This window comes from Abramis brama, assembly GCF_963993115.1.
Source record: "Abramis brama genome assembly, chromosome: 8".
Lineage (NCBI taxonomy): Eukaryota > Metazoa > Chordata > Actinopteri > Cypriniformes > Leuciscidae > Abramis > Abramis brama.
Window position 1 is genome coordinate 37340912 of NC_139970.1, and position 26872 is coordinate 37367783.

At 37.2% G+C, this 26872-nt stretch overlaps 1 protein-coding gene across 2 annotated transcripts in view; it reads right to left on the minus strand.

The window, feature by feature from the left end:
* The window catches only part of ttn.1 (titin, tandem duplicate 1), a 138479-nt gene that overhangs the window by 96876 nt on the left and 14731 nt on the right, over positions 1 to 26872 (minus strand). The window contains exons 31-58 of one of the 2 annotated variants that reach the window (XM_084122515.1): positions 26430 to 26598; positions 26108 to 26336; positions 24270 to 24554; positions 24040 to 24165; positions 23735 to 23923; positions 22683 to 23162; positions 21888 to 22382; positions 21498 to 21542; positions 17559 to 21254; positions 16867 to 17145; positions 6981 to 7271; positions 6486 to 6773; positions 5727 to 5843; positions 5370 to 5643; positions 5093 to 5276; positions 4891 to 4971; positions 4493 to 4760; positions 3419 to 3628; positions 3254 to 3331; positions 3146 to 3172; positions 2908 to 2964; positions 2769 to 2813; positions 2339 to 2398; positions 1879 to 1950; positions 1451 to 1513; positions 1154 to 1234; positions 435 to 797; positions 89 to 190 (exon numbers count right to left, since the gene is read on the minus strand). In XM_084122515.1, the coding sequence (XP_083978641.1) occupies positions 89 to 190; positions 435 to 797; positions 1154 to 1234; positions 1451 to 1513; positions 1879 to 1950; positions 2339 to 2398; positions 2769 to 2813; positions 2908 to 2964; positions 3146 to 3172; positions 3254 to 3331; positions 3419 to 3628; positions 4493 to 4760; positions 4891 to 4971; positions 5093 to 5276; positions 5370 to 5643; positions 5727 to 5843; positions 6486 to 6773; positions 6981 to 7271; positions 16867 to 17145; positions 17559 to 21254; positions 21498 to 21542; positions 21888 to 22382; positions 22683 to 23162; positions 23735 to 23923; positions 24040 to 24165; positions 24270 to 24554; positions 26108 to 26336; positions 26430 to 26598 (8654 nt within the window). Of the gene's footprint in view, positions 1 to 88; positions 191 to 434; positions 798 to 1153; positions 1235 to 1450; positions 1514 to 1878; positions 1951 to 2338; positions 2399 to 2768; positions 2814 to 2907; positions 2965 to 3145; positions 3173 to 3253; positions 3332 to 3418; positions 3629 to 4492; positions 4761 to 4890; positions 4972 to 5092; positions 5277 to 5369; positions 5644 to 5726; positions 5844 to 6485; positions 6774 to 6980; positions 7272 to 14985; positions 15256 to 16866; positions 17146 to 17558; positions 21255 to 21497; positions 21543 to 21887; positions 22383 to 22682; positions 23163 to 23734; positions 23924 to 24039; positions 24166 to 24269; positions 24555 to 26107; positions 26337 to 26429; positions 26599 to 26872 lie in introns of both variants that reach the window. The other variant, XM_084122516.1, reaches the window with a different exon arrangement.

The following is a 26872-nucleotide window of genomic DNA, read 5'->3' on the forward strand; positions in this document are numbered from 1 at the left end:
CACCATTTTTGGTGACAAAGCAAAGCAAAGAATTGCAAGAATTATACTCAATAATTGTGCTTCTTAACTATTGAGATTTAAGAGTTACCTTTTATTTGAGTAGTGTCTGGCTTTAGAGGTAAAGCCTCATCTTTTTTAATAGCTAAGGATGGTTGAGGTGCAGCTTCTGGCTTCTTTGGAGCTTCGGGTTCTTTTAAAGAACAAAAAACAAAGTAGCATACAGTAAACCCAAAATTATAAAGCAGATGAGACTTTATATTCTTAAGTTGAACAAGAGGTGGATTCTAAGAGTTGAGGACTGCACATACAACAAATAATACTACAATAGTACATATAATATAATAATAGTACACATCATACTTGACATACAGGCATGCTCACAAAACAAACACAAAGAAAAAACTGCAGCACAGACAACGAATCACGCACAATACCTTTGACAGAAGGTGTCTCAACTTTCTTTGCAACTGCAGGCTTAGGTTCAGCCTCAGGTTTTGGTGTAGCTTTTGGCTCAGGCTTGGGCTCAGGTTTAGGTAGAGCTTTTGGCTCAGACTTAGGTTCAGGCTTTGGTTCAGCCACTGGAGCTTTTGGCTCAGACTTAGGTTCAGGCTTTGGTTCAGCCACTGGAGCTTTTGGCTCAGACTTAGGTTCAGGCTTTGGTTCAGCCACTGGAGCTTTTGGCTCAGGCTTAGGTTCAGGCTTTGGTTCAGCCACTGAAGCTTTTGGCTCAGACTTAGGTTCAGGCTTTGGTTCAGCCACTGGAGCTTTTGGTTCTGCTGGCACCTGAGGTTTAGGCTCTGAGGGTGTAGGTTTTAGAACATCTATAATTAACACTGATATTGCTATTAATTCTCAAAGGAGACTGACAACACAAACACATAGACAGGAATTATACAGCAAAGGCTTTAGATACTTCTGTGTACATCACAGTTAAACAATACGTGAAGAATTATAGAATCCCAAGATATTAAGATTATTTTACATACTAACAAGAAAATGGCACAAGAAGAAACTGTAAATTACAGTTACACAAATATCAACATTTATTCATAATATACATACATTTGAACTGGATAAAGAACACATTTAGACATACAATCAATACAGAACGTATATAACAGTATACACACTGAAAACACACAGCTGATAATACCTTTGCGTATGGGTTGTTCTTTTTGCCCTGTCACCTTGACAGATGGGACTTTTTCCTCAACAGGCTTCTTGTCTTCAGATTCTTTAAAATATCATGGCATCACAGGAATAAAATTGAGTCGCATATTAAGCATCTTCAAACCAAAGAGCTACATGAACAGCAAGTACGCAAACAGATATGGTAATATACCGGTCTCACAAAACAGATTTGGTTTAAATATTTTGGTGGAAAACAATGAACACACAGAGGAAGAAAAACATGAACAATGTAAAAAGTCAAGCAAAGACATAATAATACCTTTCTCAGGAACTGAAGGCTGTACAAAAGTTGTTCCAGGTTTCTCTTCTGGTTGCTTCATAACTTGAGGTACATAAAAGATATCAGCTTTGTTAAAATACAGCTGCAAAGCTTAAGCAGAGTTTAAGTAGCCAAAGTGTCCATGCTTTTAGCATGATTGCACACGCATTAGAAGAAAACATTTATGGACATACGATCAAGGACAATCATAAAAAGTACATTAAAAAAACGCAGAATGACACAATACACAAACAGAACTCCCAGACAAGGAAGGAACCAAAAATGTTTTTGGTTCAGCACAGACATGTTGTAAGTGTTTAACTGGAGGAAAAAAAATAAAGCAGTTGGCTTGGCATACATAAATGTTAAGAGATAATCTGGGACAGCCATAAGCAGTCTAGCACAAGCATTTTGCCTTCATCCAATACCTTTCTTAGGCGCCTCTTCTGTCCTTTCCACTAGATGTTTTGTTACAGACTCCTCAACAGGTTTCTTCAATTCTAATGAGAACATGAAATAATAACTTAGGCATGAACATAGACACACAAATTCAGTTTCAAACACACACACACACACAAAGTTTACAGCACAATACCTGTGGATTAAAAATGTTAATGATGCTGAACTGAAAATGATGGAGGACCTGGTTATTGAAGGATGGGAGTGATGATGTTTAACAGTCAGTTATATTAAAAAGCAAAGGAATACACATTATAGCTTTGACAAAATATATGTAAAAAAAAAAAAAAAAGAGAGAGAGAGAATTAAAAGAAGATGAAATAAAGAATGATTAAAATGAAGATGAGTTAAGAAACTCGTCACATACAAACAAGACGAGCAAAATGTTATGCTCTTAGTTAAAGACTCTAAGACTGCTAATCAGTATACCTTGCAGTGAAGAGAATTCATGAGTTACACTCTCCTCTTGAACTGTCCATTTCTGACACTCTACCACACAACAATATATTTTAATGTTATATATAAAAACAATTGTGTAACAGCAATTAAAAAATAAAAAAAGTTAATGCAAATGCAAAGAAAGAAAGAAAGAAAGAAAGAAAGAAAGGAAGAAAGAGAGAAAGAAAGAAAGAAATACCAAATCTAGGATCTGATTGTATTACATTAGTATTTTATTAAACACCCACTTTGTGGGATTACATGGTGAGGTGCTGATGGTAATATGGTAATGTTAGTTTATCAGTCCATTCAGGAGATGAGATGATGGAAGCTTAGTGTATTTTAGTGAACATACTCATCAAGTTCACATATTAAGGTTTAATATGAAAAAATAGAGATTATTTCTAATTTTAAGTAGTACCTGTTATTTCAAAATTTTCTTCATAATGAAATTCTGAGGATTCATCTTTTAAACAAAAAGTAACAATTGCATCATTGTTAGGTGAAGTAAAACTTCATGGTCTTCTATTTATATATTTGTTTATTTATTTATACCTTACCTTTAAAACTAATCATAGATGACACATCTGGCACATATATCGATGTATCAGGAACATCTGGATTGGTTGAGATACATTTTATATATTTATTTCTTTATTCTTGCCTGATTATATTAAATTAAGTTTGCTTATACATTTAGCAGATTTTGTAAAGAAATTAGTTGGGGTAGGGTATTTGAGGAGTAAATAAGAGATGATTAATCCTCAGAAATAATTTAGTGCATAACAAACCACTCACCAAAAGAACGTGTTCTTATTTCAAATTCTGCAAAAGAAGAATAAATGTAATTGCTGTTGACTAAACTCTAGTAAACAAGCCATAATGTGATGCTGCTGTGGATTTTACCTTTTCCTGACAAATAAAGCTCAGCTGTACTTTTAGTTTCACCAACGGGTTCCAGGCGCGCAATCACAGAGTACACGCCTAAAAGATTTTCAGTGAAGTTAATTTTGTTTAAATCTGTTTAACTCTACATTTATAGTGAGCCACTAGGAGGATTAATGTACACACCTTCATCGTCAGAGGTTACGTTGCGGATGATCATAAAGTGCCTTCGTCCCTCACACCTGAAGGTATATTTCAGGCTCTCTTTAAGCTCCCATGCATCTTTATACCAAGTGACGACCGCGTTGTCAAAAGACAACTCGCACTCAAAAGTGGCAGACTGATGCTCATTCACCACAATATTTTGAATGCGCTTGGTGAACTGAATTTGATCAGCTAAAAATAACATAAAAGGATTTGAATGGTTAATTGTCTCAAAATTCATTTCATTTGTCATTTCACTGTTTTCAAAAAAGAGCAAAGAAATCAGAAGAAATGTAAATGTGCTTTCAAAGGCACACACACTTTTTTTTAATCCAACACTTTATTGGTACATAATCAACACCACTATAGACCTTATGCGCCAGAGAAACGAGGGCGCCGCCATCTTTAGAATATTGTCTTTTAACTTCCGTTTTTGCGGTCGCTCTGTATATTTCTATGGCATTGCTGTTCAGGACTAATTAGCTTTTGAAGTGGATTCACTTAAAGGGACAATGTGTAGGTTTTTAGGTATTTTATTATCTAAAATCAATATTTTTATTCATAAATATGTCCTCAATGGTATACAAATACCTCTGCTAATTATCTGACTTATCCTCGTAAATTAAGAATTTATCATCTTTATATACATGGGACGGGTATCATTAATAAACACGCAGAATCGCTGTGAAAATACAGACCGGAAGTCAAAAGACAACGAGTGCAGCGCTGAAAAGGGGTGGGGCAACATAAGGTCTATAGCCAAGTAATTTTAAAGCACTAGTGGGAAAAATAAAGAATGCTTAGCAATTGCTAGTAAGTAGCAGAACAAGAAGAGGTTAGTAATTTCCTTATATGAAAAGACAATCAATGTGGCCCTTTCTTACCATTCTGATAATTAAATTTCTTATACAAAGCAATTCTACCCTCTTACCAGGTGATGGTTCCTGTACATGACCTTTACTCGCTGTAGAATATTGACGTAAATATGCCTCAATTCGTAATATGTTCATCAATGTTGTTTTAATGCAAAGTACAATGTCTTTAAAATGGACTTACCCAACACTGTCAGTCTGGCACTGGATATATGTGGCCCACAAACGACGCGGTAATTTCCCTGGTCACTGGTCTGACAGTTCTTGATCTTCAATATTTGGCGGTCACCCATGAGTTTAATGTCGTATTTATCACTAGTTTCTAGCTTTTGTGTATCTTTATACCAAGACAGTGTAATTTCTGGATAGTTGATTTTAATTTCACACTCAAAGACAGCCTCTTTGTTAACTTGTGTTGACTGATCTGTGATGTCTTTAAGCAGGGTAACAGGCTGCAAAAACAAAATATTCATACATTTAGGTCATCAACATGCATCTGATAAGCATATGCATGAATATGCAAATATGTTTAGACTGAAAATTGAAGCGGTGTTACTTCAACTTCCCAAAGAAGGAACATACTTCACTGTGTTCCATTCTCCTCTGCAAATCAGCCACAAGCTTAGCCAAATCCTCATCACTTTCTCTTCCATGTTCACTTTCCTGATTCAAAAAACAAGGGCACCTTTTAAAGCTATTTGTTGCAGATTTCAATCTCAATAAGGTGTAAGAAAACATAAGATTTGTAACATCTGTTAAGACAAAACTATTTAGATTTATCTACCGGTCTTCCACTTTCTTCACCCTTCTCCTTCTTCAGAAACTCAATAGCTTGAAGAAGACCCCGGAAGTCTGTGATTCCATACATACGAGCGTATTTCTCATACTCTTTTGGATCTACATTTCTTAGCAACTCAACAATGTCAATGTCTTTATCTTCCTTTGGACTTTTCTGCTTTGATGGAGTCCTGAACGTAACAAAAAAGAGTGCAAGTTTATAATCATTACAGAATTGTGATTTTGAGCTTTGCTGACAAAGAAAATCCCAATTTCAGACTCACTTCTTTAGTTTGACCACCTCTGGCCCAGATTCTTTTTTCTCATCAACATTCAAGTCTGTGCTGCACTCAATTTCTCCATGTTTGTTTGAGGCAACACATCTATACTGACCAGAGTCAGATTTGGTCACCTCTTTAATCTCCAGTTTAGACTCTTGGCCTTTTTGATGAATGTTGATGCGACCACCATGAGTCATCTGCCTCCATTTGCCCTTCATCCACTTCACATTGGGAATGGGATCACCACCAACTTTAGCAATGAAGGTAGCTGTACCCTCTGTAATCCAGAATATGATGTGATTTCCATTGTGTACATTTAATTCTAATCTAAAAATGACATATCTACACTGTTTAACTTACTCTCAACAACATGAATTCTCTTGGGCTCCTCAATGAAGAACAAGTTATCCAGTTTTTTAACTGTCTGAGGTGCTGTGGGGGCTGTCGGTGTTGTTGCAGGTGCTGCACCTGTTTTATCTGAGTAATACCGGCAATGAACAACACATTAAGCAAATTATAAAAATGGACTGAAATCTACATGAGGATACTTAGCATATTTCAGCATTTTAACAAGTTCAGTAAATATGCATTAAACTGTCACAAAATCTAAACTAATAAAAATCAACTCGTAAGCACCTTATAGTTAGCAAGATATGTCACTTTGCTTTTCAGACAATATGCATGTCTAAAAAGATCCTTGGTTACTGAAGAATAAATATGCATGTGAAAGCAAATCTTTTGAAAATATTAACAAGATCACTGTAGCTTAGTTGTGGACTATGAAAAAATTTAAAACTATTTAAGAAACAGCAAGATCAGGTGGATCCAAAGCACTTAAGGAGCATGCAAAACAAGATGTGGATATTATTAAGATGGTAAAGATACCAAAATGCATGATGATGAAATAAGAAATTTAGATATTGGCTTATATCTACTTGGTACTATTAGAAAGGTTGAGAATATTAGACCCAGAAGTAGAAAATGAAGCAAAGAAACTAACTACATGTGAAGAGTTCAAAGCAAGAATATGTAAGGTTAATAATAATACTACATCTTTAATTTAGCTGCATTGAAATGCACATTTTGATTATTACAGAAAAGTTAGATAGTTCTAATTACCTTTGAATGTGACTTTGGCCTTGGAGAATTCACTACCAGCATTGTTGGTTGCCTTGCATAGATAATCTCCTGCATCAGATTTGGATGTCTTGTTTATCTCCAGGGTGGCTGTGCCATCCACAAAAATCATCCTGGTTGTAGCAGAGGATGTGACCTCCCTTCTGTCCTTCATCCACTGAATCTTCATTGGGGGAGACCCGCAGACATGGCAGCTAAGGTTTAGCCTTTCGCCTTCACTAACGGTTACTGGTTTTAGGGGAATGTCAAAAGTCGGTGGCCTTTTTTGCCCTAGGTATTAAAAAAGTGAAGAATTTCAGCATTTTCACCTGCTCTTTTCAGTGAAAAGTAGGGGAGTACATGTTTATGCAGTACAACAGAAAGCAGTATCGCAGTAACACACAAAATCACATAAATAGAATTAACATACAAAGAGGAAAAGGGAATACAGCAATAAGTGCGAAACAAGAAATCATGCAGTAAGACCATATTGACTACCTGTGATGTTAACCACCACCTGGAAGGAGGCAGTGCCAGCTTCATTAGAAGCTCTGCATGTATAAACTCCACTGTCTTTGACACTGGCCTTCTTGAGACATATCACAGCAGTGTTGCTCTTGAAGGAAATGTCATAGATGTCAGAAGTGTTGAGTTCACTGTTATCTTTGTACCAGCTTACAGATAGAGGTTGTGACCCAGATACTCGACCCTCAAGCTTCACCAATTTGCCCTCAGCATCCTCAATGTGCTCTGAGGGCTTCTTAGTGAAAGTTGGTGGAATTTTGCGCTCTGAAAACAAAACACATTTCACACAAGGTCACTAATATTAAAAGCAAAATACACATCACAAAGAGTTCAATGGAGCATGTGTGTTTCTTTTGTTGATGTTGTTGTTGTTTTCTTTTCTTTTTTTAAACCAAGTTCTTCACTTGCATGGCAAGACAAGCATCTGTATTTTCTGCTTTCAGAATAGCTAGGCGTGCAGTTTTATCCACACTTGAAATTTTGCAATCTCTCTCATTTTAATCTTGCCGATCGTTTAACCAAATGATTCATATTTGCAATGCCCCTGTCTACTCTAACCTTCCAATTTGACTTCTAGAAATAAAAAAAAGCTTTTAGTCCAAGACTAAATCCCTCTTAAATGTAAACAAGATTAAGGGGTTTTATAGTAGAAAAGCATAATTAAATGTGCTTATTAGACTACTCGCAGTTTTTTAAATGTGATATAGTGAAATGTATTAAATTGAAGCCTGAAGTGTAAGCTGTGGACTACATGAAGCAGTTTGTATTTAATGCTCTATTCAATGCATTTTTGCTACAGTGTTTTAGTTTGCATTAGTGTTGTTATGTTATGATAATTTAAGTAAATCAGGGATAAAAAAAAAAAGTATTAGATACATGCCTTAGCAACAAACTGAAATACAAAAGTTTAATTTGAAGAACTAAAATAAATTTAAACAAACAAACAAAAAAATTATAATATCTAAATAAAGTAGAAAAATAAAAGCTAATTCAAAATATTAATAAATATAATGTATTATATATTATATAATATATAATATTATATAAATTATACTAAAATAACACTAGTTTGCATTTGGCTATTGTGCACCAGTGCCATTGTTAAAAGTCACTATATACTCTAAATTGAGCTTAATGAAAATTTTCCCTCAATCGTTTTAGAAAATACTCAAATTGCTATTTTTTTTCATTTGGGACGATAGTAATTTCCGTTTTTCATGTTAAAATGCTAGTAATTAATCCAGAGAAAGGTGATCTCTTTGAGACAAAAAAAAAAAGTATTTGGGGAAAAAGTGGAAAAAAATGGAAAAGTTGGAACTTGATCTGCAAATTCAATCAAATAAGCTGACTGCAGTTAACTAACCTGTCGCAAGGAAGACCATCGAATGACAAATATCTGATCCATCTTCATTTGTAACCTCACAAGAATATTTTCCAGGAGTATTGCCATCACACTCGTGAAGATATTCCAAAACGCAAGTGTTTCCAATTACTTTTGTGTTGCACCTGTATGACGCATAGACCTGTTTGCCATCCTTGTACCATGTGACAAAAACATTTTCAATTCCTGTGAAGGAACATTCGAGCCTCAACTTTTGCCCCCGTTGAAGATTCTGGTTTGTGAGCTTCTTCACAAAACGAGCAGGTCCTAAGAGGAATCACATTGGATGAGCATCATGAATATCATGAGCATCATGCTTGCAAATCACTGGCTTCAGCTACAGAATCAACTTGAATTCCAACCAACATTAATGTAGAGGGCCTTTAAAAGTGTACTAACCAGATACTGTGGCCACTTCAGCATGACAGATATCACTTCCATAGAAATTGGACACCTCACAGGAGTATTTTCCAGGAGTGTCTTTGGTGCATTCATGTAAACATTCTAGAGTGCAGGTGTTTCCAACAACTTGAGTATTATATCTGTAAGAGGCATATATTTGTTTGCCATCCTTGTACCAAGTGACAAAGATTTTAGGAGCTCCGGTAAATGTGCACTCAAGCTTCAGTTTTTTGCTCATGGCAACTTTTTTGTCCTTAAGCTTCTGTTCAAATCGGGCAGGTTCTGAGAACAAGAAATGAGCGAATTTATCTTTATCCTATGTCTGCCTAAACATGAAATAAATTTGTAAAAAAGTAAACTAGGATGGTATACGAACCTGTAACTGTAGTTATATTGGCATGACAGATATCAGTGCCAAAGGAATTTGAAACTTCACAAGAGTATTTTCCAGGAGTGTCATTGTTACATTCATGGAGGCATTCCAAGACACACGTGTTCTCAATGATCCTTGTGTTGTATCTGTATGAGGCATACAGTTGTTTTCCATCTTTGTACCATGTGACAAACATCTTCGGCGCTCCAGTGAATGTACACTGAAGTCTCAGTGTCTGACTGAGTGGGATAGCCATGTCTGTCAACCTCTTCACAAAGCGGGCAGGCTCTACGAAGAACAGCATCAGATCCATTTAAATGACTTTCTTAACAACGACAAGAACTATACAAACAGGCAACATATCAACCTTTACAACATGCGGATTGTTCTTTAAAAACATTAAACTCCTCAAATTTGCTGAAGTATGCAATATCTTTTAAGCATGGAAACTTGCAGATGCAATCCCAAGTTGATCAATATCCCGCCACAACAAGCACTCAAAAAACATGCCAGCCCTCACTGTAGCCTTGATACAGGATAAAACAGATTTGAACGAAGACGCATGAGCCACTTCAATGAACGTGCAAAATTTCACAGCAGCACACCATATTGTTGCCAACCGCAAATAAACAAAAAACATGATGAACAAAAAATACACCATTCCAGGTGACATGCGGTCCAACGCTGCAATATCAAACTATTCCTTTTATATCCATGGGCAAAATCCATGGGTATGGAACTTTGGAAGATGGGCAGGCAAGGGTCCAGTACAAATTACAAACCTGTAACTGCCACTACTTCAGCATGACATATATCCGTTCCATAAACGTTTGAAACTTCACATGAGTATTTTCCTGTAGTCTCATTATTGCACTCATGCAGACACTCCAGGATACAGGAGTCTGATGTAACTTTGGTGTTGTATCGATATGAAGCATACAGCTGTTTGCCATCCTTGTACCAAGTGACAAACATTTTTGGAGCTCCAGTGAATGTGCATTCAAGTCTTAGTTTTTTACTCATTGAAATGGATTGATCTCTCAACTTCTTCAGAAAACGGGCAGGTTCTGAGGTGAAGAGGATTGAAAACCTTTAGTCCATAATATTATATATGGGCCTATATATTAGAGAAGTGTCATTTCCAGTTCAGTGCTGATAATTACTGGTATCTTTCATTTAAATTGAGAAGTCCAAAATTAATAACGTAATAATGGTAAAATTGTTGAGCATTCATGAAATCCATAGTATACAAACCTGTAACTGCCACTACTTCAGCATGACATATATCTGTTCCATAAACGTTTGAAACTTCACATGAGTATTTTCCTGTAGTCTCATTATTGCACTCATGCAGACACTCCAGGATACAGGAGTCTGATGTAACTTTGGTGTTGTATCGATATGAAGCATACAGCTGTTTGCCATCCTTGTACCAAGTGACAAACATTTTTGGAGCTCCAGTGAATGTGCATTCAAGTCTTAGTTTTTTACTCATTGGAATGGATTGATCTGTCAACTTCTTCACAAAACGGGCAGGTTCTGAGGTGAAGAGGATTGAAAACCTTTAGTCCATAATATTATATATAGGCCTATATATTAGAAAAGTATCATTTCCAGTTCAGTGCTGATAATTACTGGTCTCTTTCATTTAAATTGAGAAGTCCAAAATGAATAACGTAATAATGGTAAAATTGTTGAGCATTAATGAAATCCATTGTATACAAACCTGTAACTGCCACTACTTCAGCATGACATATATCCGTTCCATAAACGTTTGAAACTTCACATGAGTATTTTCCTGTAGTCTCTTTATTGCACTCATGCAGACACTCCAGGATACAGGAGTCTGATGTAACTTTGGTGTTGTATCGATATGAAGCATACAGCTGTTTATCATCCTTGTACCAAGTGACAAACATTTTTGGAGCTCCAGTGAATGTGCATTCAAGTCTTAGTTTTTTACTCATTGGAATGGATTGATCTCTCAACTTCTTCACAAAACGGGCAGGTTCTGAAGTGAAGAGGATTGGAAACCTTTAGTCCAGAAAATTATATATAGGCCTATACAGTGAGGAAAATAAGTATTTGAACACCCTGCTATTTTGCAAGTTCTCCCACTTAGAAATCATGGAGGGGTCTGAAATTGTCATCGTAGGTGCATGTCCACTGTGAGAGACATAATCTAAAAAAAAAAAATCCAGAAATCACAATGTATGATTTTTTAACTATTTATTTGTATGATACAGCTGCAAATAAGTATTTGAACACCTGAGAAAATCAATGTTAATATTTGGTACAGTAGCCTTTGTTTGCAATTACAGAGGTCAAACGTTTCCTGTAGTTTTTCAACAGGTTTGCACACACTGCAGGAGGGATTTTGGCCCACTCCTCCACACAGATCTTCTCTAGATCAGTCAGGTTTCTGGGCTGTCGCTGAGAAACACGGAGTTTGAGCTCCCTCCAAAGATTCTCTATTGGGTTTAGGTCTGGAGACTGGCTAGGCCACGCCAGAACCTTGATATGCTTCTTACAGAGCCACTCCTTGGTTATCCTGGCTGTGTGCTTCGGGTCATTGTCATGTTGGAAGACCCAGCCTCGACCCATCTTCAATGCTCTAACTGAGGGAAGTTGGTTGTTCCCCAAAATCTCGCAATACATGGCCCCGGTCATCCTCTCCTTAATACAGTGCAGTCGCCCTGTCCCATGTGCAGAAAAACACCCCCAAAGCATGATGCTACCACCCCCATGCTTCACAGTAGGGATGGTGTTCTTGGGATGGTACTCATCATTCTTCTTCCTCCAAACACGTTTAGTGGAATTATGACCAAAAAGTTCTATTTTGGTCTCATCTGACCACATGACTTTCACCCATGACTCCTCTGGATCATCCAAATGGTCATTGGCAAACTTAAGACGGGCCTTGACATGTGCTGGTTTAAGCAGGGGAACCTTCCGTGCCATGCATGATTTCAAACCATGACGTCTTAGTGTATTACCAACAGTAACCTTGGAAACGGTGGTCCCAGCTCTTTTCAGGTCATTGACCAGCTCCTCCCGTGTAGTTCTGGGCTGATTTCTCACCTTTCTTAGGATCATTGAGACCCCACGAGGTGAGATCTTGCATGGAGCCCCAGTCCGAGGGAGATTGACAGTCATGTTTAGCTTCTTCCATTTTCTAATGATTGCTCCAACAGTGGACCTTTTTTCACCAAGCTGCTTGGCAATTTCCCCGTAGCCCTTTCCAGCCTTGTGGAGGTGTACAATTTTGTCTCTAGTGTCTTTGGACAGCTCTTTGGTCTTGGCCATGTTAGTAGTTGGATTCTTACTGATTGTATGGGGTGGACAGGTGTCTTTATGCAGCTAACGACCTCAAACAGGTGCATCTAATTTAGGATAATAAATGGAGTGGAGGTGGACATTTTAAAGGCAGACTAACAGGTCTTTGAGGGTCAGAATTCTAGCTGATAGACAGGTGTTCAAATACTTATTTGCAGCTGTCTCATACAAAGAAATAGTTAAAAAATCATATATTGTGATTTCTGGATTTTTTTTTTTAGATTATGTCTCTCACAGTGGACATGCACCTACGATGACAATTTCAGACCCCTCCATGACTTCCAAGTGGGAGAACTTGCAAAATAGCAGGGTGTTCAAATACTTATTTTCCTCACTGTATATTAGAGAAGTGTCATTTCTAGTTCAGTGCTGATAATTACTGGTATCTTTTATTTAAATTGCGAAGCCCAAAATTAATAACGTAATAATAGTAAATTTGTAGAGCATTACTGAAATCCATAGTATACAAACCCGTCACTGCAGTCACATTAGCATGGCAAATATCTCTTCCGAATGCATTGGAGACTTCACAAGAGTATTTTCCTGTAGTGTTCTTGTCACATTCATGAAGACATTCCAAAATGCAGGAGTTATCTGTGACTTTTGTATTGTATCTGTACGATGCATAGAGTTGTCTGCCATCTTTGAACCAGGTCACAAACAATTTCTGGGCTCCATTGAATGTGCACTCAAGTCTCAACTTTTGGCTCATTGGGATGGAAATGTTGCTCAGTGTCTTCACAAAGCGGGCAGGTGCTGATGCTGTGAGGAACAGTATAGCTAGAGTTACATCTCTACAAATGGGAGTTGCATAAAAAAAATATGATTGTAGCATTAAAATGTTGTTCTGGCAGTAATGTGCATTCACCATAATAAGTCAAAGGTATTTAAGTACAAGATTTTAAGAATTAGCCTACATAATTTTGCAATAATACTGACATCGACATTCAAAGACGGTTGAATTGTCTGTTTTCCATTCCTCAGCCATTTCATACTTATATAATTCTGCATTCCATGTAAGAGGTAAAACAATGAGGAAAAACAAGAGACTGTGCCACTTTGGCATGTGACTGGTTATTTCATAAGAGTGGTTATTTCATTGCAAAATCCAAGAATAAGAGGGAATTTCAGTACTCCAGTAAAGGTACCAAGAGCCACCATTTGTGTGCCATCCATCCAAGTCAAGATATCTAAACTGACAATTAGCCAGCTTGTGACAAAAGAAAAGACTGAAGACTTTTTTTCAACAATATTAATGGCTTGACATGAAATGGTATGCGTCCATTTTGAAGAATGTTGCAATTGCTCTTCCATTTCGGTTTCTTCCAAACAAGACGTATCTTGAACCTCTTCCATTTCACCACCTTTTCAAAGAAACTGGGTAGATTGTGTCTTCAGAAAGACATGAAGTTCTGATTCAAATAAGAACATTTTAAGAAGATAAAGAGTTTGTACATGGTGCGTTGTTTGATGTTTTGCGGTCAATTTTACCAACAACCACTGTCAAGATATCTAATATTAATTCACCAGTAAAACCAATCATAGTTTCTGACATCCACAACCAGATGAAACTAGGCAAGTACATTCAGTTAAAGGGAAAACTAAACCTAAACCAAACAACCTTAGCAACAATTACTAGCAAACATGGGATATGTGAAGGCATTGCATCACTTGACAAAAGCAATATGAACTGTGATTTTCAAATACAGAGAATTAAATACAACTAAAGATCGATCGATTTTAATCCGATATAGAAAAGGTATGCGAAACACAATCCAGTCTAAAAGAACGCCAAACAATGTTCAAATATCTTAAGATACTCCATCCTTTTGCCAACCTTTAACTACAAGAGAACCAGAACAACTAATAATTCAATACAAATGCACTCGATGATATCCTGAAAGGTTAGAGTAAGAATCTAAAGAGTGGCTTCTAGGACAAAGACTCAGTGTATGGAAACCCATGGATCTAGGAAATTCAAAGATCAATCAAAAAGTGAAGAAGAAAAAATCAAGTGAAAAAAAGTCACAATGCAGTCAGTCCTTGACCATCGATTTTATAAGCATAGACAAAAAGGCTTTACAGAGTAAAAGGAATTAGAATTAATTATATTATTCAGTGTGTTTGTGTCCTAAAGAATGAACTTATGAGTTGTATTAGTGATCAACATCTCTTGATGTAATGCCAAATGAAAAGTTGCAAAATATAAAATGTCAAAGTTGTACTGTACTTTTATGCTTAATTGTATCGCACTGGTGTTTTTGTATTTTTATGGTTGATGTTGAAAAATGTTGATATTGCAGGTCAACCGTAAACATTTTTAAATAAATCAGATAAATCATGGCAACAGCAACTGCTTAATTGTCTGAAAGCTTTGTTAACAGTTTTAGCTTGCCATTGTAGCCCGCGCTGCCTGTTAGTAACACACCTGTTAGTGCTGGGAACCTGCAGGGATTATTCTTCTCGTCTTTCTCAAGCATACTAACCTCTTATTATAGCAACTGATTTTGAGGCGATTTTTCCAACTTCGTTTGATAGGCAACATTGGTACTCCCAAAAATCTGAACTTTCAAAGGGACGTGTCTCCAAATATTCAATTAAATCTTCAAAAATAATTTTGTCAGAATTGATAAATCTCTTATTCTTCAACAAGTTTATTTCAAACGGGGCAGTACCAATGAGCTCTTTCCCAAATAAAGCACTGGTCACCTTCACTACATCCAGCATTGGTAATTCTTTTGTGATGGAGGGGGTTTCTGAGAATAAAAATTAAACGATTTCAGCAAAAACCATAGTCAAAAACTCGTATTGCTATTATTAATAGTACTGATCATCTTGGTAACAATAACAATAACAACTACTCTAGCAACCAGCTCAGTTTTTGTTTTTTTGGGGGGGGGTGGGGGGGGGGGCAGGTGCATCCCTCACTAAACCTCATTTTATGTAGTATATAAAATTATCCATATATATTATAAGCATTCAATAAGTTACCAGTCAAAGACAATGTCACAAAAGGCTCGAGAGCCCCAAAACTTTGCAGTGCAGTTGTATAGATATGCCTGCTTTAACAAGTCATAAACCATTTAGACTCTAAAAACACATGGTGTGTGGAAATGCTTTGGTAGGTAGGAGGTGAGTTGGTGGATAACCAGCATTTTATCATCTTTACCTTTACACACTTACACAACAGAGATATGTACACTAAAGCACATCACAAATCAAATAACACAACATGTATCACTCGGGACGTTTTCTGCACAGGACTTAAAACTTCACAAAAGAAGAGCAGTTTTGTCCCCACTCTACAAGCAAGTTCTACATTGGTCTTGCCATTTTTTGAATCCAACTATGTTATAAATCTTCCTTCCATTCTTAATCATAGTGATCCTATTCATCCATTTTGGTCATGTGACTTTTTCTGCTCATCCACCATATTTATGACCATCAGCAGGAAAGAGTTATGGCAGAGAAAAACACATGAACAGAAATACCAAGAAAACATCAATCACTAGATCCATACCCAGTTCCCAGAACACATTTTCACAGATCATGTTTTCTGGGACCTGGTATGGATCAAATTCATTGATCAATATTTTTTCTTAGTATCACTGTTCATGTGTTTTTGTATTCATCACCTTTGCTTTACCCCACTGATGGTCATAAATATGGTGGATAAAGTAACATGGCTGAAACTGATGAATTCCCAAAATTATGATCCAATATGCACTCAAGAGACAATGGAATATCCATTGCTAAATTTAAGCCAAAAGAATTAATAAATCTGAATATCAGTTACCTCTACCACATCCGGCCATCAAAATATTTGATAACCTGTATCATAGATGTATTGCAAATATATAGCCTAAAGTTAGTTCACATACCAGAAAAGAAAATATCTTTACTTATCAGAAGAGATTCTAAAATGAATATTTGCAATGTATTTTTGAAAAAAAAAGAAGAATTGGGATAGATCTTAAAACATCACATTTCCACATGTGTGGTTCAGACATGGTTATAGAGATAGGTGGAAATATTGATCCCAGGTGGATTATTTGTATTAATAAAAAAATAATAAAAAAAAGAGCAAAAAAATAATAAAAATAATAAAAAAAGAATAATATTGAGAGGAAGAACTTGAAAGATTTGGACATGAATTCAGTGATTTAAAAGTCACTTTGAAAGAATTTAAGACGAATCATATATTGCTTATATATGATTACAAAACATACACAGCTCGGTCATACACAAGAGTGCAGATTGGATTTCAAGGACAGAAAAAAAGCTGAACCCTTAAAAATCAGTAACCTTTGTTAAAGATTTGTCAGCAGCAAAAGCAAAGAATATAACGTTAAAACCAGTTCACTCACCAGTGATGTTCAGGTTAGCAGAGCAGGTGTCACTACCGTGCTTGTTTGAGGCACAACAGCTGTATTCACCAATTTCGGCCTTTGTAGGGTTGAGGAGCTCCAGAGATGATGTGCTTTGCCAGCTGATGATCCTGAACTTGTCACTCTGTCTAATTTCTGAGCCAGACTTGAACCACTTGAAGGTCACATTAGGTGTCTCTTCAATCTCGCATACAAACTTCACTGGGCTGCCGATGTTGCTCTCCATGTCATAAAACTTCTTCTTGAAAACTGGAGGCACTGAAATTTGCAACAACAAAAAAATATTTAAAAAATTATACATTGACAATAATAGGACTACAGAGTTGTGTGATATATCAGGATGCATACGAAATGGAAAGGTAGGAATGATAGTAATCCTGGGATGACATGGAAAAAATAATGATGTGAACGTTAGAAAATAGGTGATGAAGAGCCACACATGACATGGTCATGCTTGAAGAACTCAGAAGATGAAAAATGTGCCATTATACTGAAAGAGGGTGAAAAGATATTTAGCACACATAATGTATGCTTAAAATTTATTCTTAAAGAAATGGTGAAGTAATGGAAAGATGATGTAGCGGTGCCAACTAGTTAATTAGTGATGGTCTGTGTTGAATTGTTAAGAATTATCTATCTCATCTAAGATGACAAAATCCACACAATCCAACCTCTTGAGACAACAGTGAGCCTTGATGATGATGATGATGATATCTTGCCAGCTTCACTCACAGCTTCACAGGTATATTCCCCTTCATGTTTCACCTTGCTAACTTTGTTGATTACTAGTGTGTAAGAATCACTGTCCTTTAAACATTTGAACTCTTTGCCAGATTTGATCAATACTCCATTCAAAAGCCAGTTTACACTTTTTACACCTTTTATTCTCACAGACAATGTAACTTTGGAATTCTCTTCTGCAGTAATGTCTTTTAATGGTATTTCAAAAAGGAGCTCTTCCATCAAATGCTTAATTAAAATATCCTCTGTTACAACCTCCTCTCTTTTGTCATCTTGAATAAGAACATCCATAGACTCTTCCATCGTGATCTGTCTAGGAGGTGCATCAACTGTAATATCTGAAACACACACGTCTCTCTTATAATGTTCAGATGAAATGGATTTAATTTCCATGCGTTCGGTCACACTGAAATTGTGCATCTCCATTTTAGATTCTGCAGCCTTCTGGGTCACATGGTGCTCTGACTCCTGGATAGCAGTTTGCCTTTGAGTCATTGCAGAATGCAAAGAGACTTGAGCTTCTGTTTGCAGAGCTGCAGACTGCTTTTTAGGTGTTGTAAACATTTCAACATGTTCTGTTAAAATTGCTGAGGATAATGGATATGAAGATGCTTTGCTATCCAGCGATCTCTCAGGTCTGTCAAGTTTTAAGATGTTTGACTGTTCAGAGCTGAAGACGAGTTTCTCTTGATTAAGCATAGAGTAGAAAGCAGCATGAAGTTCGTCTTTAAGAGCCGCTCTCTGAGGGTATACACCCTCGAAGACAATTGTAATTTCTATAGGTGGACCAGCTGTTGTAATAAGGTAAGTGAACAGCATGTAGTTTGGTTCCATACGCACATTGACCTCCTTTACTTCCACAACTCCTAAACTTTGCACTACATTTGCCAAAATCAAAGGCTGATCACAAGCCACAGCAGACTGAAGTGTCATTTTCAACTGTTGTTTGATGTTCAAGCTGTGTGATTTTGGTACAGGAATTACAAAGGTAAGTTCCTTTGGAAGAGTTGTGCTTTCTTGTGATTCACTAACTAAAAGCGGTTCTAATGGCTGTGTTGTAATGTTTATTTTAGTCGCTTCTGATCTGGTAAATCCTTCAGACATTTCACCTGTCAGAGAATGTTTTTCCTCCACAAGTACTGACTGTCTTACAGACTGACCTTCTTGAATCTGAACTGCAAAGTCTTGCTCAGCAGCCACAAGAGCAACACAACTTTCTGTTGATATGGATTTTTCCTCTACATGTAAAGACTGAACAGGTACTTTAGGCTCTACATCTGTCTTACAAGTGAATTTCTCAACTGCTTTGAAACTGTCTGCGAGTCCTTCTTCTATAGAATGAGATTCAGACACTGACGCTGCATGCATGTTATTCCACCAGTCCTCTTTCTGCAAAATTGCACTTTGTGGCTTGACCTGACTTGCAATAGGGCTTTCCTTAGAAAGTGGAACAGGCTGTGAGACTACCGGAAGAACACTCAAAGGTCTGGCTTCTGTTTTGAGCTCAATCTTAAGACCTTCTACTGTCACATCAAGACCTTCTGCATAATCTGATGTTAGTTCTACTCGTTCTTCTTTAGTGGCTACAAATTTACGTTTTTTTTCTTGTCTCTGGGTGGCTTTCTGTTCATCTGTTTTTTCAACTGAAACTAACCCTTCTTTACATAAAGAGGTTTCCGACTGCACCGAGTGGAGATGTAATTGGGCAGGAACCTCTAAACTAGGCTTTACAACCATTGTGGTCTCCTTGGATGCACACTGTGTTGCTTGTTCATAGAAAACTGTTTTCTGGTCATCAGATGAAACTGTGTGTAAAAGAACTGGCATTTTTCTGACATCTGCCAGTTCCAAATCTGGCTTCTCACAAGTAAATCTGACTTCAGACAGAAGAGTGTCTTGGTCACTGATAAGCTGTAAATTAAGCACCTGATCCTTTTCCTTCTGGGAATGGACTGAAAAAGGATGCTCCAGGACAGGTATTCCAGTGGTTTTGTCAGCTTGAAGCTCGTTCTTTTCTTCAGTAATCAGGGCTGATTTTAATATTGGATCTTTAGAGAGCTGAGCAGTTTCCTCAACTGGTCTATGCATTCCAAGGGGTTTTTCTTTTAAAAGAGTGTGCTCAGTTTCACTAACTGACGTAAGCACTGGTTTGGCTTGTTCCTCTTCTGCTAAACATTCAATGGACTCAACAGTTGCTAGCTCTGAAGCATGACATTCTGTAAGTGCTACATTCTCTGATGATGTTGCAGTATACAATAACTTAACCCCTTCGGTAACTTTGTAGCTTTTCATCTCTTCAGGGCTTTTAATTGTTGTGCATTCCTCTCGTAGAATTGGCAGCTTCATTTCAACTTGATGACTACTAACAATAACCTTTGGTGCTAAAGTTGTGTGGATCTTTTCTGTTTCACTTTTTATCAAATCCTCAGCTTTCACTATGCTAAGAGGTATAGTACTTTCTGAAATGGCAGACATAAGTTTTGAGGGCACCTCAAAACTCAATTCAAGCTCTCCAACTTCTGGACTAACAATTTTATCACAGTGCTGCTCACTAAAGCCTTGATTTTCTTGTACAGCAGAGATCATTGCAGCCATATGCAGCTGTTTCAGAGGAGTTGCCACCACTGGGTTTGCCTGGGCAGGGGCAACTTTTACTCTCTCCTGCACATCATGAGACTGCAATAATGCAGCTTGGTGAGTTACCTGCTCCATTTGAACAGTGGCTGTAGATACATCTAAAACATGCAAAGTATCTATCTGCTCATTTGTAACAGTTTGTCTGTCTTTTGTGGCAATGGTGCAAGCCATCTGGTGTCCCTGCTGAAGGCTAGTTCTTACTTGTTCCGGAAGGCTGACACTATGTGACTCGGTGACTTCAGATGCTGAAACAGTCCTCAAGAATACAATGAGTTCTGCGCTGCAAGAGGTTTCTCCAAAAGGATTAGATGCCTTACAAGAGTAAAGACTACTGTCGCTTTGTTGAATGCCCAATATCTTTAAATAGCCAGAACCATCTTTGTTGTTCACAATGATGCAGTATTTGCTAGGCTGCAAATGATTGCTACCTCTGTACCACTGAACATCAGGAAGTGGAACTCCTGTTACAGTGTATTCAAGGAGAGCATGGCTCCCAACTGCGCACTGCACATGCTCAATTGCTTTGACAAAATATGGAGGCTGCCCAATGGTCTCTTCTTGTTTCTTTGTGTCCTTCACCTTAACATGAAGATAGGAAGTACATGTTGACTTGCCAAATCGGTTACTCGCTGTGCAAGAATACTCTCCCTCCAACTCTTTGGTAATTTTAGTTATGACAAGAGTGTGTTCTTCCTTCTCTTGTACTAATGTATAAAAAGATGAGGACTTTATTAATTGGTCATTGTGGTACCACTGAATAACTGGCTTAGGAAATCCAGACACAATCACAGTAAACTTAGCTGTGTTTCCAACAGTTGCAATTGCTGATGAGAATTTGGTTACAAAAACTGGCTTTTTTGGCTTTTTCACTAATGACTCTGAAAGTAATTTAGACTCTGGCTGGAGTTCAAACGTTTTGCTTTTTTCTTTTAAATGAAGACTTGTTGCGCAAGAGTCCTCCTCAGTTGATATAGTCGAGGTAGAAAACACTGAATAAAAAATGATAATGGTATTTGTCATAATATATATCATAATATCTACAAAATACGTAAATAAAACACTCTGTTAGTGGAGGGAAAAAACTGCAGATTCATTATAAATGCTAAATGTACATTTAAAAAAAAAAGTTTTACAAAAGTATAAAGAGCAAAAATAAATAAAAGCCTCACAACAAAATTAAATGAAGTAAACAAAAGCTAACAAGTCACCATAATTTGTATTTATTCATTTACCTTTTGCTTCTTCTTCATAACTGGCCTCCTCATCCACTTTAGACACTGTGAAAACACAAACAAATATTAGATATGTGACAGCAAAGTTTCTGTGCAGTGTTTTAGTGTCTGTGTTTTCTTCTTATTAAAAAAAAAAACATTTTCTCCTTCAAACATAATGAAAATGGACCAAATCTCCCTTGTAGAGCACCCATGACAGGTGTCCACTGCAGTATCTGTCAGACTCTTTTAGAAACAACATTTGCATGTTGTGATTTTGTTCCCTTTTCTAAGTCGTCAAATTCTCTTTTTTCTGTCATTCTACTTATAAGAGTGGACATATGAGTAAATAAAAAGTGTGCCCAGAGCTAACATAAAAGGTGGTAAAGACCAAAGCATGCAAATGCCAACCTGTCTTCACTCTGAGATGAGTGCTGCATGTTTTGTCTCCTGCAGCATTGATAACTTTGCAAGAATGTGTGCCCCCTTGCTCAGAACCAATATTCTTTACATTTAAGTAGCACAAGGGCCCATCATGTTTCAAGGAGTATGACCTTGGCTCTTCAACATTCAACTGGTTGTGTAGCCATACAACGAACGGAGAGGGGCTTCCTTTGATTATATAATAAAGAGAAACACTCTCCCTTTGTTTGGCAAGGAATTCTGGGGACAGTTTCACAAGGAACTCTGGCTGAATTGCATCATATATGTCACGCTCCAACAAAGGAATAACATCAGGATTGTAATGTTGGCTTATCTGCCACTTTGTTGTCAGGGCTCCAAAATTCTGCAGGGACTCCTGATTTTCTTGGTCAGTGCCCTTTTTACTTGACTCATTTTCAGTTTTAGAAGATTTACTGATAGAATCGGAGGGTACGGGGGTTTCTTTGGGGTTCGCTTCTTTAGCTGAGTGAGAATAAAGTTAGGGAAATTTATTAGGGATTATTCAGTAATTCAGCAAGATATTTTAGCATTGATAAGAACAAAAAAAGTTAGTAAGATGGAGGATGATGTTAGGCCAGGCATGTGAAAGATCAAACTATTTAAAGTATTAAAATAGATTACATGGGATATTACATTGTAAATTCAATTAAAAATTAAAGTTGGTTATAGCCACATGAAACATATTTTAGATTAACAAAAAACACCAGCAGGAAGCAGATGGGAGGAAATGAGCATCAAAGACAAAAAAAAAACTATAACCACCTTCGACTGTGAGCTGTGCAGACGTTCGATTCTCGCCATTTCTATTTTTAACAGTACAGCAGTAATGTCCCTGGTCCCCAAGATGGACATTGAGTATCATGAGAGAAATGAGCTTGCCTTGATGTACACACTGCACCCTTTCTGTATTTGTGATTGTCCTTCCGTTATGATCCCATACAACTTCAGTAAATGGCTGTCCACTGAAGGAACAGCTGAACTGAGCCACATCACCCAGGCCGACAATTACATCACTCATTTTCTGGGTCAAAACGGGGCTTGTAGAATATTCTTCCACAGAGGTAACTTGTTGGACCTCTATGCTTTTAACAGATGTTGTGGACATCGTCACCGTAGAAATGCTTTCAAAAGTTTGCATAGTGGAACAATGAGTCTCACTCATGGTCTGGGAGGTGACCATCTCCGAATGAGTCATTCCAGTGCTCGAAACACTTTGCCTACCTACTGTTCTCACACTGAGATCTGAGCGATAAAAAGAATAACATTAGACATTTGTAAATGTCAAATTGCCATTTAAAGTTTAAAAATAATAGATCATCATCACTGTAGGGTAAAGGTAGTGAGAGATGGTAGAATTCCATTGATGAGTTCTCAAAATCCATGAGGATGATGACAAGCAAAATGTGCTGGTTTTTTTTAGAAAAAAACCTATTCATTGAAAATAAAGTTATTAATGGTCTGTGGTTAGGTTTCTCAATAATGAGAAAGAGGTGATGCAATTTGTATCTTTTAATGTGTCTTCTATATTGTGCCTGATGGATCAATGAATTTAATTGGAAAACAGTGCTTTTCACATGCACAGTAAAGAATAATGGGGCCTGGTCTTGGTAAGGTCATAGGAATCCATTATGCCAAGATTGTCCAAAGTGTATTTAAAGTTAATGATCTGACCATCATGCATGACATCTAAAACCTGTATTAAGCAATGGAGCATGCTAAAAAAGACAAACCGAAAACAAAGGTCAGGTTGCTCAACAAGAAAAGGATGGCATAGTCTTGAGAGAAGACAAGGAACTTAAAAGGTTTGCACATACCATTGACCGTCAAAACTGCAGAGCAAGAGACCATTCCTCCAGAATTGCGTGCAACACATGTGTATTCTCCTGCATCTGAAGAATATGCTCTGGAGATCTCGAGCTGGCAGATATCATCAAACTGAGACATTCTGAAGTTGTCAGACTTCACAATTTCCTTATCTCTACAGTACCAGGTAATCTTCAGATCTACACACATCAAACGAATGCTTGTTAACTCCACGAAGGAAATTATATATGCTTATTAAAAATTTAAAAAATATTCTATGATCAACAATTGTTTAATGCACAGGGTTGATCCTTACCATCTCCAGCGACACGGCACTGGAATCTGGCTGATTCTCCCTCTTCAGCAGAGGTACCTTGCAGCGAGGTAATAATTACTGGTGGAGACACTGGGGCCACAGTGTCTGGAGAAACCACTTCTGAAACTGTTCACAGAAGTTATGTTTGTGTTAAAAATATTGGTTATATGAAAGAGTTTTAAACCAGTATCTAATATTGGTTTTAAATAACAGTCTCAAAATAAGCTTACCTTCCACATTAAGTGACGCAGAACTTGTGGCTACTCCATAGTCATTCTTAGCTTCACAGTTGTACTGAGCTGCATCCTCTGGGAAGACTTCAATGAGCAACAATATGTGCTCATTTCCCTCCCTCAGGAACTTACACTTGAACCCAGAAGACAGGGCCTGAGAGTTCTTATACCAGGACACCTGAGGCTGAGGAATTCCTGTCACCTCCACAGAGAAGCGTGCAGGTTTGCCAGCCTCAACAGACAGGGGCTGCATGTGCCTGATGATCTGAGGAGGCTCAGGGACTGAATTAAATCAAGACACATGTTAGGCCAAGACAATCAGCTTCACAAATCACACTTTAATTTAGTGGTTCAATGCACTTGGAATATACTCGTATGCAATGGACAGAAAGAGTTGAAGACATTTATTCTGATTAAATATTGGATATACCCACTACCGTACAATAGTTTGGGTCACAATGCATTCAATTGATGAAAAGTGACAGTAAAGACTTTTCCATTGTTACAAAAAAAATATCTATTTCAGATTTGTTTTTCTTAAAAAAAAAAAAAAGTATTGCGGCTTCCACAATATTTATATACTGTGGGGAAAATAATTATTTGACCCCCTGCTGATTTTGTAAGTTTGCCCACTTACAAAGAAATGGTCTATCATTTTTATGATAGGTTTATTTTAACGGATAGAGACAGAATATCAACCAAAAAATCCAGGGGAAAAAACACATTAGCCTATATAAAGGTTATAAAATGATTAGCATTTGATCGAGTGAATCGAGTTGCTTTAATACCTTTAATGTTGTTTTATAAATTTCTATAATTAATTATTTCACACCGAGAGTGAGGGCAGGGCCTTGATTTCGCGGCCTTACTTCCTGCTCACTACTGCGCAGGTCTGGTCCTGAAATCGCTAGGGACTCAAACCCCAAGATGTCAGCGCCATATCGGGACACTGGCGGCTTCACTTCTCACCAATGGAGAGAGCGAAGGGAAATATTCCCATATTTTTTTTACAGTCTATGGTTACAGTATATGATCTCACTATCATTCATTCAAGGGCAATTAAACGCAAAAATAAGAACTTAAATTTGAACTGGCGCGTGTCTGTGAATCTAGTGTCTGTGTGACAGACACACACACACAGACAGCACGCTGCTGAACGGGCAAAAACCATAGACTGTCAAAAAAGAACAAAACAAACACAAAAGTAAGCCAAAATGGCTGCATCCATCCGTGATAAAAGTGCTCGTCGTTTCGAGCACTTCTATCACAGATGGATGCGCTTTGATGGACTTCCAAAAATATATACCCATTGACACCCATTATAATGCTTAGAAGAGCCAGGACATTTTTTAATATAACTCAGATTGTATTCGTCTAAAAGAAGAATGTCATAAACACCTAGGATGGTGTGAAACACCTTCAGGGTGAGTAAATCATGGGGTAATTTTCATTTTTGGGTGAACTATCCCTTTAATCCTATAGTAAATCTGTGGAGGAAGCTGAAAAGTGACAGCCAAGAAACCATAAGGATTTAGAGAGGATCTGTAAAGAGGAGTGGACCAAAATCCCTCCTGAGATGTGTGTCAACTGGGTGACCAACTACAAGAAACGTCTTACTTCTATGCTTGCCATCAAGGGTTTCTCCATCAAGTACTAAGTCATGTTTTGCTTGGGGATCAAATACTTATTTCACTTACTGAAATGCAAATAAATGTATAACCTGTAATATTTTTTTTTCTGGATTTTTTGGTTGACATTCTGTCTCTATCTGTTAAACCTACCATAAAAAATTATTTATTTAAATATATTTATAGATATCTGAACTGTACACTCACTCTGGACATGTAGATTGACTGTGCTCCTGTTCTTTCCTGCTATGAATGTATATTCTCCAGCATCACTTCTGTAAGTCTCAGTGATTGTCAAGCGATGTGTCTTCCTAACTGTCACATAGTTAAAGCGCTCCTCAAAAGATTGAATTTCAACACCATTTTTCAGCCAGCGACCTTCAATTTCATCCTCATTAACTTCAAACTCAAATGTAGCCCTCTTTTTCTCAACCACCTGAAAAGCATGAAAAAGAGGAAAAAAGTGATCTCACCATGACACATGGTAATGTTTTAACATGTGACTGTAATAAGACAAAGGATAAGTTACAGTGATGTCCTTCTCAGCAGGCTCAGAGATGCGGACATCCTTGCCCTCTACTATGAGGTTTGCCTTGGAAACACTTGCACCAGCAACCACAGAGTACTCTCCGGCATCAGACATGCGAACTGTCTGGATCATCAAACGCTGCAGGAATTTGTCAGTGGTGGCTTTGAACCTAAAACAACAGGGAAGTAACATATTATGGACACAGTAGAGATCTTTAGACTGCAAAAAATAAATTGTTGTCTTGTTTGGCATAAAAATATTTAAACATCCTTAGAACAAGATAAAGGTACTTAAGAAGCAAAAGTGCATGATATATTTAGACTATTATTATACATCCTTTGTTTTAAGCATTAATCTATCAAAAATAAATTAAATGTAATATTTACACAAGTCTTAATGTCTTACACAGATATAATATGATTAATGATATTACTTTTTTTTTC